The following is a 15414-nucleotide window of genomic DNA, read 5'->3' as shown; positions in this document are numbered from 1 at the left end:
AGTCTCATCTCCCCCCCAGTGCTGCCCCAGATGATTACAAAGCTCCATCAAGGACAGCAGCGTGGCTGTGCTGAGGAATTGGTTCCTGCCACTAGCGCAGCAATTAGCATGGGGCACAGTTTGTACTGACCGAGGGAGCCTGCTTCATCAAGCGGCAAGTCCTCCGAAGTGCAGGGAGCGTGGTTCTGGCATAAATTACTCCCAGCTCCCGACCGGACGAGATCTACTTGCTAGCACTTTACCAGGGCGTTTGATAAACCGCCGAAGCATAGATTCGTCAGATTGCATGGCCCACAAACACACACTTAATTCTATCTTCTTAGAAGCTGGTGTTTGATAAACCACCGAAGCATAGAATCGTCAGATTGTGTGGCCCACAAACACATGCTTAATTTTCTATTTTCTTAGAAACTATTGTCTATGCTACTGTTCTCTTTTGAGGGAGACGTTTGGTCTGGATTTTGTGTAAATAAACCGAATATTGTAAGATGCGGTTCAAAAGACATTTACTACTCATGAGATATTGGAGTCCTTCTCTGAAGCTGAAGAACCACTGACCCGGAGTCCAGAAAGCACAGGGAGAGGATATTTTCAATATTGTTTTCACAGGAGAATATGTGGGCAGCCCATGAGGACATAGCTCAGGAAGCCAAATGGACGCTGTCATTGCAATTGGAGGGCGGTGTGAGTGAGACGGCTGAGTTCTGGGTAGAATGAGAGACAGAGACATCGAGAGACTAGTTTCTTTGGAGCTCAGTGTGATTTCTTCTCTCGTGGACTGGCTTGTCCCTTCTGACTCACCCTCGCGCACCTACCCATAGACCCCATAGCCAGTAGTGTGGCTTGTATATGCTCTCAGAGGCCTCTCAGACTTGGGTGAGCTTTGGAAGTCTCCCAGGTTGAGCACACATCCAGGCGTGGGCGTAGCTCTGACTCACCTCCACCCTGAGCCAGCGGTCGCCAATCTTTCGGACCTCACGGACCACCAGTGGTCCATGGACCACCGGTTGGCGACCGCTGCATGGGCCATTGCTTGTTCATCAGGTTGAGTGGGTGGGAAATGATGATGTGACTTGCATATGCAAAGTTGCTGTGGCAGAGACCCCTCCCTTGAGTCACTTTGAAGGAGCAGCCTGTGGAAGTTGGAGTCAGAGGATGGAGGATGGAATTAGGAATTATTGTGTCGTGATGATGGATGCTTGCTCCCGAATGGATCCAGACACACATCTCGAACGTGCCATCTGGTGCTCGTGATTGACTGCAGCGGCGAACCATTACTTCCTGTCGTGCTGATCAGCTTCCAAAAACACAATCTCTGCCGCAGAACCAGTCAGATTCCAGAGGATGATGTGGCGTGGTTCTGTGGCTGAGACTCCACACTGCTCCGCAGCCCTTGTCTCCGACCCATAGCGTCAGCCAGGCCAGACGCGGAGGCCAGGAACCAGCGGTGCGTGACGTGGTGGGTGGCGTGCGCTTGCTTTCCTTGTCTCGCTCAGAAGCTCTGCACGTGCTTGTTAGGATTTTTCTCCTCCAAGAGGGTGGGTGGATACGACTCGCCCATCCTTCTGAGGGAAGGGTCTTGGTGATCAGCATCCCCTCACTGTGAATTGGGACGTCTTAGAAAGGCTCTGTCTGCATTGCTTTTTTAAAAAAATATATATTTTATTGATTTTTTTACAGGGAGGGAGAGGGATAGAGAGTTAGAAACATCCACGAGAGAGAAACATCAATCAGCTACCTCCTGCACTCCCCCTACTGGGGTTGTGCCACAACCAAGGTACATGCCCTTGACCAGAATCGAACCTGGGACCCTCCAGTCCACAGGCTGATGCTCTATCCACTGAGCCAAGCCAATTAGGGCTCTGTCTGCATTGTTGACAGTGATAATGTTGGGACATTGACAGTGATAATGATGGGACCATGCTTTGGTCGGTTGTCACTCAAGTTTAAATGGTGATTCAGTGGTTAGAGCATTGGCCTATATTCAGAGTGATGAAAGCATCCCCACAGTCAGTTCCAGAGCATTTCCTCACCCCAAAGGGAAACCCGTGCCCTTTGGCCATCACCCGCCTCAGGCAGCACTGATTTAGCCTCTCTCCCTGGACTTGCCCTGTGGACATTTCTATACATGGGAACACACACGTATGGCCTTTTGTGTGTGTGGCTTCCTCACTCAGCATCATGCTTTCGGTTCACACGTGTTGTCGCATGGATCAGGACCGCACTGCTATTGATGCTAATCTGATCACTTTTATTTATTTAGTTTAATTATCTGTCTCCTTAGAAGGGAAGTGCTGTGAGAAAGGAGACTTTCAGGCTCAAAGAAGGGGCGGATGGGTCCCATGCCACAGCTCACGGAGGAAAACCTAAACAGGAACGTGGGCCTCTGATCCTGTGGTCACGTTCCCTGCCTGTGAGCACAGCGATCTTTGTGCCTTCAAGGCCCAGTCAGTCAGCTCTTGCCTCTCTCTCTCTCTCGCTCTCATCAATCAATCAATCAATCAATCAATAAAAACAACCCAGTCAGTTAGCTCCGTTGATTTAGGCCACTGGGAAGATCAGGAGTCACATGGCTGTTTAGGAAGAGGCCTGCGTGCCTCGCTGGTTGGGCGGCAGTCTGAGTGTTAGACTTTCAGGAAGCCTTGCTGTCCTCTCTGGTGGGATCTTGCGCTGACACTGCTAATCGAATGGGTAAATGCAGAGCTGCCCTCCCTGCCGGGGATGGTCCTACCCCACGTGCCTGTGCACAGGGCGGGTCTCCCCAAGGCTCACTGCTGCTCAGCACTCAAATGGAAAATAGAACAAGGCAGAGCCGTATTCCCACGTCCATGAAGCCAGGGCCGGCCACGTGCGCTTTAACCTGGACCCGGGCTCAGCAGGGCTTCTCATGGGTTGGGCTCATTAAGATTTATTTCTGAAAAGTATTCCCTGCTGTGTGGGCAAAGGCTGGGGCCATTTGTCCGTCCATCCATCCATCCGTCCGTCCATCCATCCATCCATCCATCCCCTGTTTGCTAAGCCTCTGGAGGCCCTCGGTAGGTGCTGGGGATACAGAGAGTAGAGGTATGGTCCCCGCCTGCCAGGAGCTCATGGCTGTAGTAGGATGCAGGCTGGTGTCACGCCATCACAAGACAGTCAGTGGTCAGAGTAAGAACAGGTCTCTGTGGGGTCTGCTAGGAGCGCCTGATGCCATTAAAGGAGGAGAGATGTCAGGAAAATGTCCAGGGGCGGTGCTCCCTGAGCTGACCCCAAGGGGAGGTGGGTGTAGCCAGGTGACCAGTGAGGACGGCTCTTGGGCTTGGGGAGCAGGAAGGTGTGAGAGTGGGTGCCACGGTGCTGGAGCTGGCTGGGCCTGGGTGTTTTGGGCCATGTGACTGGAAGGATAGCAGGATCGGAGGACCCCATTCTAAGAAGCTTTGGCTGTGAGCCTGAGGGTGCTGCGAGCCACAGAAGGCTGTTAGGGCGGCTGGGGAAGGAGGAGGCTGTCGGCTTAGGGGACTCGGCCGAGGTTCTGTAGGCAGTGGCTCATGTGTCTGTTTCTATGTTGGCTGCTTGCCCCAAACTAGGGAGTCCTAAAACTTAGGTTCCAACTCTTAAGTCAGCAGATTCGGAATCTTCCCTCTGCTTCTCTTGTCTCTGTCAGTGGGAGCATTGGGTTAGAGAAAGAATCACAAATTCATTGCCTGCAGGGCCAGGCGGTTGACATAAGTGATGGCAGTTTCAGGGTTTGAGACCACAGACCCCAATGGGGACAGAAGAGCCCATGAGACCACGGTCACCATCATGACCTCAGGAGCATAGGCTAGTGAGAGAACTAGGAAGTGAGTTTTGTGTGTATACACACATGGGTATATACATATACTTATTCAACTGTAAGTATATAACTTAATATTTAATGATGGCTGTACTGAACAGCCTGCACTCACAAAATTCCTGAAACATGGCCCAGTGGGCTTTTGCAAGCTATTTGCGAAGCTCTCCCACACCATTGGCTGGATTCATTCTTTCACGCAACAATATTTATTGAGCATCTACTGTCTACCAGGTTCTGGGAGCTTGAGAACACATCAGTGAACAGAGCATTCAACAACATTTCTTCCTGGGTCTAGAGTTGTGTGTTTGTTGCCCCTCCCCATCCCGCCTCCATTATCCTACCAGTCTTATTCCTACATGTTTACATTGACTGCTCCGACTCACACGCTGACTCCCTTCCGCGGACCACCCTCGTGGCTCCCCGTGAATGGCTCACTTCCTCTCCCCGGGCTGTGCACATCTGAACTGTCTGATACTTAGAAGTGGCAGCTGCGGACAGTGTGACCGCAAGCACCCGCAGCCTGCTAGGCACTAGAGGTAGCCTGGAGCATCCTTCCTTCATGTGGCTCCAGCACCCACTGTTGGGGTAGCGTCCATCCTGTCTCTATAGCCTGGACTTCACAGCCAGCATTTTCAACCAGACATTCTCCTGCATTTTCTGTAGTTCCTGTGACCTCCCAGCCTCCGGCTGCCTCCCAGAGTGACAGTGACTTTGGTGATAAATGGGCGTATGTTTTGAATGATCTTCCCATAACCCGATTTCCCCAACAATTTTCAAAACGGGAATTTCCCCCCAGGAATGTTTTATCACATTATAGCAGAAATAACTCTACTTAAACATATTATGGTTGGGGTAATTTTTATTTTTCCTTTTGAATGAGAAAGGACTCTATTTATTTAAAAGGAAAAGCAAACTATATAAAAGTGTATCAGGTTAAAAAAATGGAGGAGATATCCCAGATTACCCAATTTTAACTCCTTCCAAATGGAGTGTTAATTTCCACTCCCGCCAGTGGCCTGCGTGAGCCCCAGCGTAGCTGTTGGAATCCCGCATCAGAGTTACTTGCAACGATAAAGAAAAATGAGGCTGACACTTTCCTCTTCAACGTGTCACCAAATCGCTTCCTCAGGCTTCTCACTCTTGAGAATTCAGACATTTCTGCGTGAAATAAGATTTTTCATCATTTCTTCTCCGAAGACAGAACGCTCCTTTCATAAACTGAGCTGTTTGTTCAAAGGGTTGAGAGATAAAGAGAGCGCCAGGCCTCGTAAGGGTCTCTCTGAAACATGACGTGGCTACCACTTCCTCCTCAACAAGCTTCTAAAAGCACAGCCAGAGCTCTGGGGTGCAGACTCATCCATGGTCAGGTCGTGAGTAAAGTGGTGGCTCTTTCCCAAGTGTTTTTCCTAGATTACATTCTTATTCTATTAAATATTACCTCTTTGCTAGTGGCCCAGTGCATGGATTAGCGCATGTTGAAAGAAAATTAATTAGAATTCCAGGGGTGGTGCCATGGCTTAAAGGGCATCTGCAGAGTAGCGGGGGGAGGAGGGGCGTTGTGTGGGGGAGAAAAAGAAAGCTCACACTCGGGTCTTCCAGCTCATGGTGCTGGCTCCGGTGCAGGGACTAATGCCGGCAGCCCTGGGTGGTGGCTGGCGGAGCAGGACTGGGCGAGACAGGCCAGACACGCCCTGGAGCCAACCTGCAGTTCCTCCTTGGGGTAGTGCACTTGGGGTGATGTGGCTCGAAAGGCAAGGTGTCTTCGGAGTCAGCGGGGTCCCTCCGGCAGATGGGGTCCCTTGTCCTGGCCACAGGGATTGGGCCGAAATCAGCTCTCTAACATCCCCTGAGGGGTCCCGGAGTGCGAGGGCACTCTGCAATGATGCTGCTGTACAGGGTGTGGAACGCAAACGCAAGGGTGCAGTAAACCAGATTCAGGACCAACAGTGCCCCAGGAACAACACAACCCACCGCTGAAGGTGGAATCACCCAGCCCCCACGAGGAATCGGGCTCCCTCCTCTCTGGTTCTGGGTTTGTCACGTCACCCGAGAACCACTGCTGCCAAGGCACCGCAGCTCAGCTGCACCTGCATTGAGTGTCTGCCCCTGGTGGTCAGTGCGCATCATAGGTACTGGCTGGTCTGACGGTCAGATGATCCGTTAGCTTTTTATACATATGGTCAGTGCGCATCATAGGTACTGGCTGGTCTGATGGTCAGATGGTCCTTTAGCTTTTTATACATATATCAGAGGCCCGATGTTTGAAATTTGTGCAAGAGTAGGCCTTCCTTCCCCCGACTGTTGGCACCGGCTTCCCTCTGGCACTCGGGACTCAGGCTTCCCTCACAGTACAGATATTAGACCTGGAACTACCATGCTAATGACTCATGATAAGCGGGGTGTTTTCTTTAAAAAATCTTCCAATGGGTATTGCAGTTAATAGTAATAATAATAATATCCCCATTTGTGCCTGTACCCGGTCTGTGCTGGGCACATGCTAAGCAGGTCCATCTCCCGGAGCACTCCCACAGCCCAGGTGGTTTCTCAAGTGAGCGCTGATGGATTTCTCCTGAGCAGTGGTGTGCAGGGTCACAACATGCAGGCCTCCCTTTTCCTTGGCTAAATCTTCCTTCCTCTGGTTCGCAGTAGCCACGCATCCAGTGTGTGTGCATGTGCGTACGCGCTGACCAGGTGCTGAGCGATGGAGACGTGAGTCGCCTCCAGGGGTCTGGAGGTCAGGTCTCTGCGTTCCGCGGGTGGTCAGGCCCCTCTCAGTCACGTTGCTGACACCCCTGTTGTTGCCTTGACAGCTGCAGATGAAGATGAGCGAGCGGGCTGCCTCGCTGAGCACCATGGTGCCCCTGCCCCGCAGCGCCTACTGGCAGCACATCACCCGGCAGCACAGCACAGGCCAGCTCTACCGCCTGCAGGGTGAGTGCGGGCGACTGCCTGGGAACTGTGGTGGGAGCCTGTGTGCGGGAGCCTGAGTGTGGGAGGGAGACTGTGCGGGAGGGAGGACTGCTGTGGACGAGGGTGCCAGCACGGACAGCCTTGTGGAGGGCGCTCTGCTCCACTCACTGCTGCTGGGCGCCAGGCTGGTTAGCCCCTTCCCCTGGTTCCAGGTCCCATCAGGACCTCACTCCCGAGGCACCACGTCTGCCACAATGTCCGGGGGAAACTGTTCACAGTGCAGAGATTGAGCCGGAGGCTGTGGCTGAGCAGTGTGCACGTCATCAGGTGCCAAGGGTTCCGGTGGGTTGAGCACAGACAGCACCCGCGTTCCTGGGAAACCTGCTGGAAGCTTAGATCTCCGGGCCCCTCCCAGACCTGAGGAGTCAGGGACTCTGAGGATGGAGACCATCCCCGAGTTAACAAGCCTCCAAGTGGCTCTCAGCTTAGGAACCTGCTGGAGGGCGGAGTCCTGGGTGCGGACTCTGTTGCACCTCTAAGCAGATCCTGAGACACCCCTCTTCCAAACCTGGGGCCTCCGAACCAGGTGCTAGAGGGCATCAGCGTTTTCTCGCTCCTTCAGAAGCAGCTTTTTATGTTGATGGTCAGTAAGAACAGCTGTGTATGTACAATTTGTGAATAGAGAGGCCTGGGGTACCCTGATGGAGAACTTCTCTGATGGGGAGCAAGAGGCCAGAACCCAGAGGGCACACTCTGGATGGCGCCTCGTTCAGAGGAGGCGCTTGCCGAGCCCCTCAGTTCCACAATGAGTGGTGACCCCAGGGAACAGTGGGCTCAGGTCAGGTGCCTGCTCCCTGAGCCTGGTCACCGGCCGGCCCCAGCCCCTCCCGCCGGCCATTCCTCCCCAGGGGCTCTTCCGGGTCCCTCTCTAGGGCTCCCAGAATTTATCATCACCAGCGCCGGCATCTCTGGTGACGTGACTCACAGAAGCGGACAAGGGCACTCGCTCTCCTATTGCCCTGATCAGGTTCCACTTCGTATGCATTGTGGGCCTCTGGCTCGTGGCCAGCTCCTGCAGGAGGCAGTGGTGCCCAGGCGGCAGGGGAGCTGGGCCTTCCTTCGCCTTCATCACTTGTTCTCCTGTCGCCTGGCACGGAGCAGCCGTGTGTGATGTGAAGAGGGCACCGAGGCGGTTGCATTTTAGTCCTTATGACTTTAGTCTGTCACTAGCAGGGAGCACGGTACCTGGTAGGCGCTCAGAAACACCACTGAGTGCTGGGTGCGTGAGCGAGCGGCTGCATTGCTAAACGGCTGACAGGTGCGCTCACCTGCTAGGGTCACACGCAGAGTCGGGCGAGGTCACAACTGCCATCTGCTCTGTATCATCTTCAGAGACGCTTCAATGTCTGAGTTCCATCATCTCAGCATTGCCCTCTATGTGCCACTTACACTATATATTCAATTTTGTCCAGTCTCATCTACTTAAATACATCTATTTTTAAGTGTATTTCATTGTCTTTTAAGCTGTTATAACAATTATATTTTTCCAATATGCAATAAGATAAAGCATATGAACTTATACTCACATAACCCTATTGAATGGCTGTATAGCCTGACTTTCTACATATACCTACACAATCTTTACACAAAGGAAACATCTTCTTGGATTTCAGGTGTCTGGAATGCAAAAGGAAGTAGAGAACCAACATGATGTAGGCGTCACAGAGAGGAAATTGAGGAATTGCCTTAAGTCCTGAGATACAGCGTGCATGAATCATTTCCTTAGAACACTGTGTCTGCAGAGATGCCCTGAGAGGGAGGGAGCACTTAAATAAGTTGCAGTTTCTGAATTTATTAGCCAATACCCCAGAGTTCCGAAATCCTCGGGACAATCTGGACAGAAGATGTATGAAGAGCACGCTCACTTTCCGATCTCTGGCTAATCCAACTATCCTTAACCAACGTAAGTGCACATTCCTGAGCAATCATTTCAGGCGAAGGGTCTTCTCAGGTTTCTGAATGTATAATAATATAGTAATACTTTTTAAAATCTTTTTTAAATTGAAGGAGGATGTTTTAGGTACTGTAAGCATATGGCATATGTGTGCCCAGGGTATCTATGACCACCCCCACAGGGTTTACATCTGGATACATCTGTTTGGCAGCACACAGTCACAGTTTTTTTAACAACAACAGCAATACAATTTGTAAACATACCTGCACGCACAGAGCCGCCTTTGGTGGTTGGGAGGCCCCTGCATAGCAGACAGGTCCGGGGTGGCCCTAAAAGACCCTTAATCCATGAATTCCAAGACGAGAGAAGTGGCGGCATCCCCTGTGGAATGGAGCCGAGATGCAAACCATCACGGCCAAGAAGGAAGTGCACCCTCTTCCAGGAGCTCCCGGCGTTGTTTGTATCAAAGATACAGGCCGCGAACCAACCAGCGTCGCACAGGGAAGTCCGGGTTTCAGCCCTGTCCAGTTAGGTTTATGTTTTATTATCCTTTCACCCATCACTCAAAAGCAATGAGCTATTACTGTAAAATCAGGTTCAAGTTCAAGGGTCCAGATATTTCAAAGGAGCACAGAACAGTCATTTGGAGAGAGGGGTAGCTCAGCTTCTGGTGGAGTCAGTGGGAGAGGGAGAGTAAGTGCCTGGGATCCTGCAGAGACGATGCTTGTCCGGCTCTGTGGGCGACAACTGCAGGGCTCTGGAGACCATAATGAAAACTTTTACTGTTGGCTTTTTTTGCTGCTGATGGTGCTCTTCACTGAACATACAGCTTTTTATTAGAATCCTTACCCTTCTCCTGTGTTGTCTGCCCAGCAACACTCCCTGAAATTGCCTCTGATCTCGGGCTGCTCCTGTGTGTGAGGGCAGTGCGGGACTTGCCTCACAAGTGTGTCTTTGCTTTGGGTGTTGTACTGGTTATTTCACCCAGTGATTCGTTTTCACACACTTCTGCTACTTGTGTAGGAATTCGCCTAAATGTGTTTCATGTTGCTATTTAATTTGTGCCCATGTTTACTGGGGTAGCTCCTCACCTGTGTGTTCTATGTAGATTTGACCCTTTTACTTTACCTTGTGGATTGCTCTTTAGTTGCCGGTATTCCCTGAGACAGTGTCAATGTGTGGCCTGTGTTGTATGGGACACAATTTACCAGTAACTCGTTCCCTTATAAAAATATTATTCATTGCCCTGGGCACATAGCTCCGTTGGTTAGAGTGTTGTCCTGATACCCCAAAGTTACAGGTTACATCCCTGGTCAGGGCACATACAAGAATCAACCAGTGGCTGAAACCGGTTTTGCTCAGTGGATAGAGCATCGGCCTGCGGACTGAAAGGTCCCAGGTTTGATTCCGGTCAAGGGCATGTACCTAGGTTGCGGGCACATCCCCAGTAGGAGATGTGCAAGAGGCGGCTGATCGATGTTTCTAACTCTCTATCTCTCTCTCCCTTCCTCTCTGTATCAATAAAATATATTTTTTAAAAAAGAATCAATCAGTGAATGCATAGATAAGTGGAACAACAAATATCTCTTGAAAATTAAAAAAAATACATATATTGTTCACAGACTATCTAAAATTATCTTGGTTATCAGGGATGGCAATTTCTATGGCAAATAAATGGAGTCAAGTTTATCTATTTTCCAGCTATACCATTTGCCTTCTTCACCCCTGGAAAAAATTAGTGACATTATGAATTAGAGAAATTAGAAAAAGTTAATGACATTATGGCTCTTTGTGTGCCACATGGTAAAATTGCGTGGTGCATAGTTCCTTCTTGTTTTGCTGGTATTTATGAGTTGTAATTTCTCTGGCTGGTGTAATTTTGGAGATTATACTAACCCTTATGAGGGAATTCATCTGATTTGAGAAATTTTTCATTTCCTCCCTAAATCTAGTCCTTCGGCACCACCTTCAGGTTGACCTTGGAATTGTCACTTTATTATTACTGTTTCTGATGCATGTCACACACAGTAAGATGTATTTAATCCACTATCACACCTTCTCTCATCCCATTTTCCAGGGTCCATGTAGAAATTCTCTTCTGTGTTCAGGAATATATAGAATCAACATGCCAAGGAGGTGTATCATGAAACTGCACGCAGGAGGTTCTTTTAGGAATGCATTGCACAGCGTAACACAGACTCGTTTTTTACCAGTTGTGTTCTGTGTCGTCTTCACCCTCCCCCCTAGCAGTACTGATGCCCAATAAGTTTGGGGGACATGCTACGTGTTCATTCTCTTTTCCAAGATTCAGCACGCAGGTCAGCATTTTCAAGGCTCTGCGATGTCTTGCAGTAACGAATCTGTTTAGCCTTGTTTAAAGCAGACATGTGCAAATTTATTGAGCATGAAGCCCCTCTTTCCTTTTTCACATAAACAAACATTAGCATATCCACCAGTGAAAGGCCAGGTTTGCTCCTTACAAGGGAGACAAGACATACTCCATGAGTATCTTTATGAAAGCAACCCTTTCTCGAAGACCTACTGGGTTGCATGAGGCATTTAAGACATGTGATCTGATTTCATCCTTAAAACAGCCCCTGAGAGTATGTTATTCCCACTAATAGGGAAGAACCTGAAAATTAGAAGCGTTACTAATGTGTCCGAGATCCCCGATCTAGTAAATAGTTGAGGTTTTCACCTCTCTATTCATTCACTCACTCATTCATCTAGTCAGTAAGTGTTTATTGAGCACCTCCTTTGTGCCAAGCACTGAGCTAGGTGGTGGAGCTATGCTGGGGCTCCTAGATAGGTATGTTTCCACCCTCCTAGAGCTTATAGTCCAAAAAAGATCATTGCCAATAATTAAATATATTTAATTTCAAATTTGACACATGTCACTTTGAAAAGAAGGTGTTTGTAATAGAGAATAGTGAGGTGTAGCTGTTGATTTGGGGGGGAAGGGGCGATGATAAAGGGGCCTCTTTAGACCACGTGGTCACAGGAGGCTGTGGCATTTCTCCCAAGACCTGACGTCTGAGAAGGGGCAGCCATACTGAGGGTGAGGGAGAATCGGGCTCCCTAGCGACAGCAGCAAGTGCAAAGGCCCTGAGACAGAAGCCAGCGGGGAGGTTCAAAGAGCAGAGAGCAGGCAGCGTGGCTGGTGCATAGCAGCACTAGCAGGTGCTGTTTGCTTCTCCCAGCGACAGTTTGAGTTGGCAAGAACAGGACTACCGTCTGTGTTCCAATGAAGGCAGAAACCCAGATGCTTGGAGTTCAAGTAGTTGCTCGTGATCACATGACGAGTGAGTGGCAGGGGTGGCATGAACTCCAGGATACCGACACTAGTCCAGGCTACTTCTTTTACCAGGGGGCCTTGTCTGTGGGTAGACATTCTGCCACCAGGGATGTCTCACAGGCATGTGCCTGCTATGGAAATAGCACCGCCACAGGACTGGCTCCACCACGTGGTTTACATATGTGCTGTAAGGAGCATAGATTCTTGGAGTATGTGGCTGCTTTGGAGAAGCTAACATTGGGTTTCAATCAGTTCTAGCCCAGTCGCCAACATCGTGCGTGCAGCATTTAAGACGGAAGACAGATTAAGACTTGAGCGATCGTGAGCAGATGACAAAGAAACCAGGCTCTGAAACTTGCCTGTCTATAGGCACCCGGGGCCACACCAAGAGGGTCAAGGGCAGAAGGCGAGCGGCGGGCCCTGGTGAACCGCATGCCTCCTTTGTAAGGGGCAGCTGCGTCCCCTCTGGTCCGCCATGCTGTGCGTGGGGGCAGAATCCAGGCCAGCACCACCTTCCATTCTCCAGCAGAGCAGGGAAATGAGCCCCTTCCTGAGAAGTCCACAGTGATGTAAACAGTGGCAAGCACATCCCAATGTGCCGTGACCTGTGCAGGCCAGAGAGCGGGGCTGCGCCCAGGTGGGGCCCAGGGCAGTGCCAGCTTGTGACCGTTCCATGAACTGCGAAGAATGGAGAGAATCTTTCCATCCAGTTCCTGGCTTTGAACTAAGCACAGTGTTCACAGCAGCTGGAGAGACGCCGGGAGCCCACGGCAGAGGCCGCGGGTGCTTTCAGTCGGCTTGACCCCAGGTGGATGCCATCAGTCGCTGTCCTCGCAGACGCAGAGCCCATGGAGCTGCCGTTGACGGTACAGAGAGAGGCTCTGCATCTGAGCGAGGACGTGGCTGTCGCATTAATTCTGTTGCACGCTGGCTGCTTCCTGCGGGAAACGTTACCAGGCCATTACAAAGCCTGACCTGGATTCTTACTTGTAACTTCATGAATACCGTGCACCACCTATTGCATGTGTTTATGTGTGTAGGCAAAGGGAATAGAATCTGCATTCGTGATGGCTGGGAGGCTGGAAGAAGGGATGTAGGATGTTTTAAAGTTCAAGGGTTCTGGACTAGTCCCTGCTGCTGAGTGCCAGGGACCACCTGACTGGCTAGATAACTTTCTCCCGGTGCACACTTGAGGCATGCGGATACCGACTCCCTGATTTGTTTCCTTTTTGTTTGGGGGTTGCGATCTCACCGCTCAGCAGACCCCTGGTGTTTCCTTTCATCCTGGACCGTCTTGGGCTTGGCATGAGGTCGGCCGAAGGCAGGGCTGTTTGTGGTCATGAAATAAATGGGGAGTGAGCAAGGGCCTCCGGGCTCCATCCATGTTCCTGTGTGGCCAGGGCTTGAACACAGCATGGTTCTGAGAGTGACCGGGCGGGCAGCGTGCCCCTGGAGCTGCGGCGCTCTCTCTCCGGGATGGTGCAGGCTTGACGCCTGCCTCTGGCTCCCAGGAGTGCCTGCTCCAGGCCAGGCTTGTTCTGCGCAGGTTGACCTTTACCTGCCCACAGTGTGCATTTCTTGGCTCTGGGTAACCTTAACCAGCAGGTGGCAGTAAAACCTCTCGTTTTCTATGAAATCCAGTTATCTTTGCAGATACTGGCAAACTAGGGCTGGCTGCGGGGATTGCAGCTGCTCTCTGATTAGGGGAACAGAGATGTATGGAACATCGACGCCCACTCCTTCGATCCCTGGTAGTTGCGGCTGCCTTCGCACTATAGACAGCAGAGCTGCGGTGAGACCAGTGCACAGTCTGTGAAATCTAAGCATGTAGCACCTGGTCTGCGTGGAAGAAGTTTGCCACGCCGCGACGTCACAGAGGGCTGACCATGGCCTTGTGTGTTTAACTTCCTGACTTCTCATCTTTCTTGGTTGGAACCTCACCCTGAAATCATAAAGATCAAATGGGTTTTAAGAAGTCCTCCTTTGCAGCGAGTTTTCCTAGTTATAAGTATAAACTTGTCTTACTTCTGGTCAGGTTTACAAAGAATGTCCTCGTCAAGTTTGCACAGTCCCATGATTCCATCTCATTTTTCCTAAATACCCTGTGAGTTAATGAGAAAGAAAAATGGAGGAAAATAATCAGTTATCTGATTATAGCCCCAGGCAAAGGCCACATGCAAATGTATGTTAATGATGTCATCTCCCATGAGTCTTATTTGCAAATCACTGTGAGTGTGAACCGTGTTACTTACTTCTCTTGCATAGACACGTGTTGCTAGATAATCTGGAAGTGGGCTTTCTGGACACGTATGTAACCGCTGTTCTAACATTCTTTTTGGAAAAGATGTCGCCAGTCCTCTGAAGCTTCATCGGACAGAGACCTTCCCCGCCTACCGCCCCGAGCACTGACAGCGACTGCCCAGCACGTGAGTGACACGCGTGGGAGGCGTCCACACGGATCCACCGGAGGTCACGGGATGGCGGCGAGAAGGATGAAGGAAGCTCCGGGCCCTGCCTGGTCGTGTGGTCACTGGGAAACTGCAATACGATCCTTGTCTTTCTTTCCCCTTGGTTCTTTCCTTTTGTAAAAAAAAAAAAAAAAAAGAAAGAAAGAAATCAAGCCCCCTTAGCATAATTGAAACATGCTCTACAGATTCCGACTTCTTTTACAGCCGGACAGAAAGGAGTCAACCCACACGTGATTTTCTATGGTCGATCCCTGTCCCCTGCACTTCTCAGTCCTTTTGTGGTCCTTGTGATTTCCCCTCTGCGTCTCAGTTGTGTCACAGTCGAAACTGACAATAAAATGCCCTCCGTTATTTGTTACCTGTGTGTCCACGGTGCCTGGGTTACTCATACCTGGTCGGTCTGGTTAGCTACCAGTGACTGCCTTTCACTATATCGCCAGTTTAAACCGGGTCTTCGGCTCACTCTTCCTTATTCTGTTAAGAAATAACTTTTCTAAGGACCCTGGAGTGTTCTTTATGGGGTGAATGTTTCTCACACAACTGTCCCTCTTGCCTTTTTTGAAGCCTTCATTTTGTTTGAAGTACCTTCGTCACCCGTTTCAAAATAAAAGCGCATTCTTCACCCTGAGCATGGTTGGGCATCACTCTCATTCATTAAACTGGTCAGAGCACCTGCCAGCTCGGGGCTGTGCTGGCTGGAGCCCGGGGACCTGTCTCCGAGGACCTTAACTGCAGAGAGTTCGACAAGGAAATAAGGTTGCCCTGACCATTCAGGGCGGCTGCTCCATGGGCCCCAGGGGCGACGCACTTCTAGAGAGAAGGCCTCGCTTTTCCCCAGGTTTTCCCACTGGGGAGTTGATTCTTGTGGGCGCCTCAGGCTGGAGAGAGAGCAGGCCAGGTATCTGTCTCCTCTGTTCACAGTGTGGTTGCCAGGTAAACTAGAGGATGCCCATTACATTGAGTTTCGGATACA

The 15414-nt window shown here is 50.6% G+C and overlaps 1 protein-coding gene across 2 annotated transcripts in view; it reads left to right on the top strand.

Annotated features, from left to right (window-relative positions):
* DOK5 (docking protein 5) overlaps positions 1-14799 on the top strand; it is an 86366-nt gene extending 71567 nt beyond the window's left edge. For both annotated transcript variants that reach the window (XM_015566536.1, XM_015566535.1), the window contains 2 exons: positions 6625-6745; positions 14318-14799. In XM_015566536.1, the coding sequence (XP_015422022.1) occupies positions 6625-6745; positions 14318-14382 (186 nt within the window). In that variant the 3' untranslated portion in view covers positions 14383-14799. The remainder of the gene's footprint in view (positions 1-6624; positions 6746-14317) is intronic.
* The last annotated feature ends 615 nt before the right edge of the window (positions 14800-15414 follow it).

Source organism: Myotis davidii, unplaced genomic scaffold (assembly GCF_000327345.1).
Source record: "Myotis davidii unplaced genomic scaffold, ASM32734v1 scaffold343, whole genome shotgun sequence".
Classification (NCBI taxonomy): domain Eukaryota; kingdom Metazoa; phylum Chordata; class Mammalia; order Chiroptera; family Vespertilionidae; genus Myotis; species Myotis davidii.
This window is presented reverse-complemented; position numbering and strand designations above follow the sequence as displayed.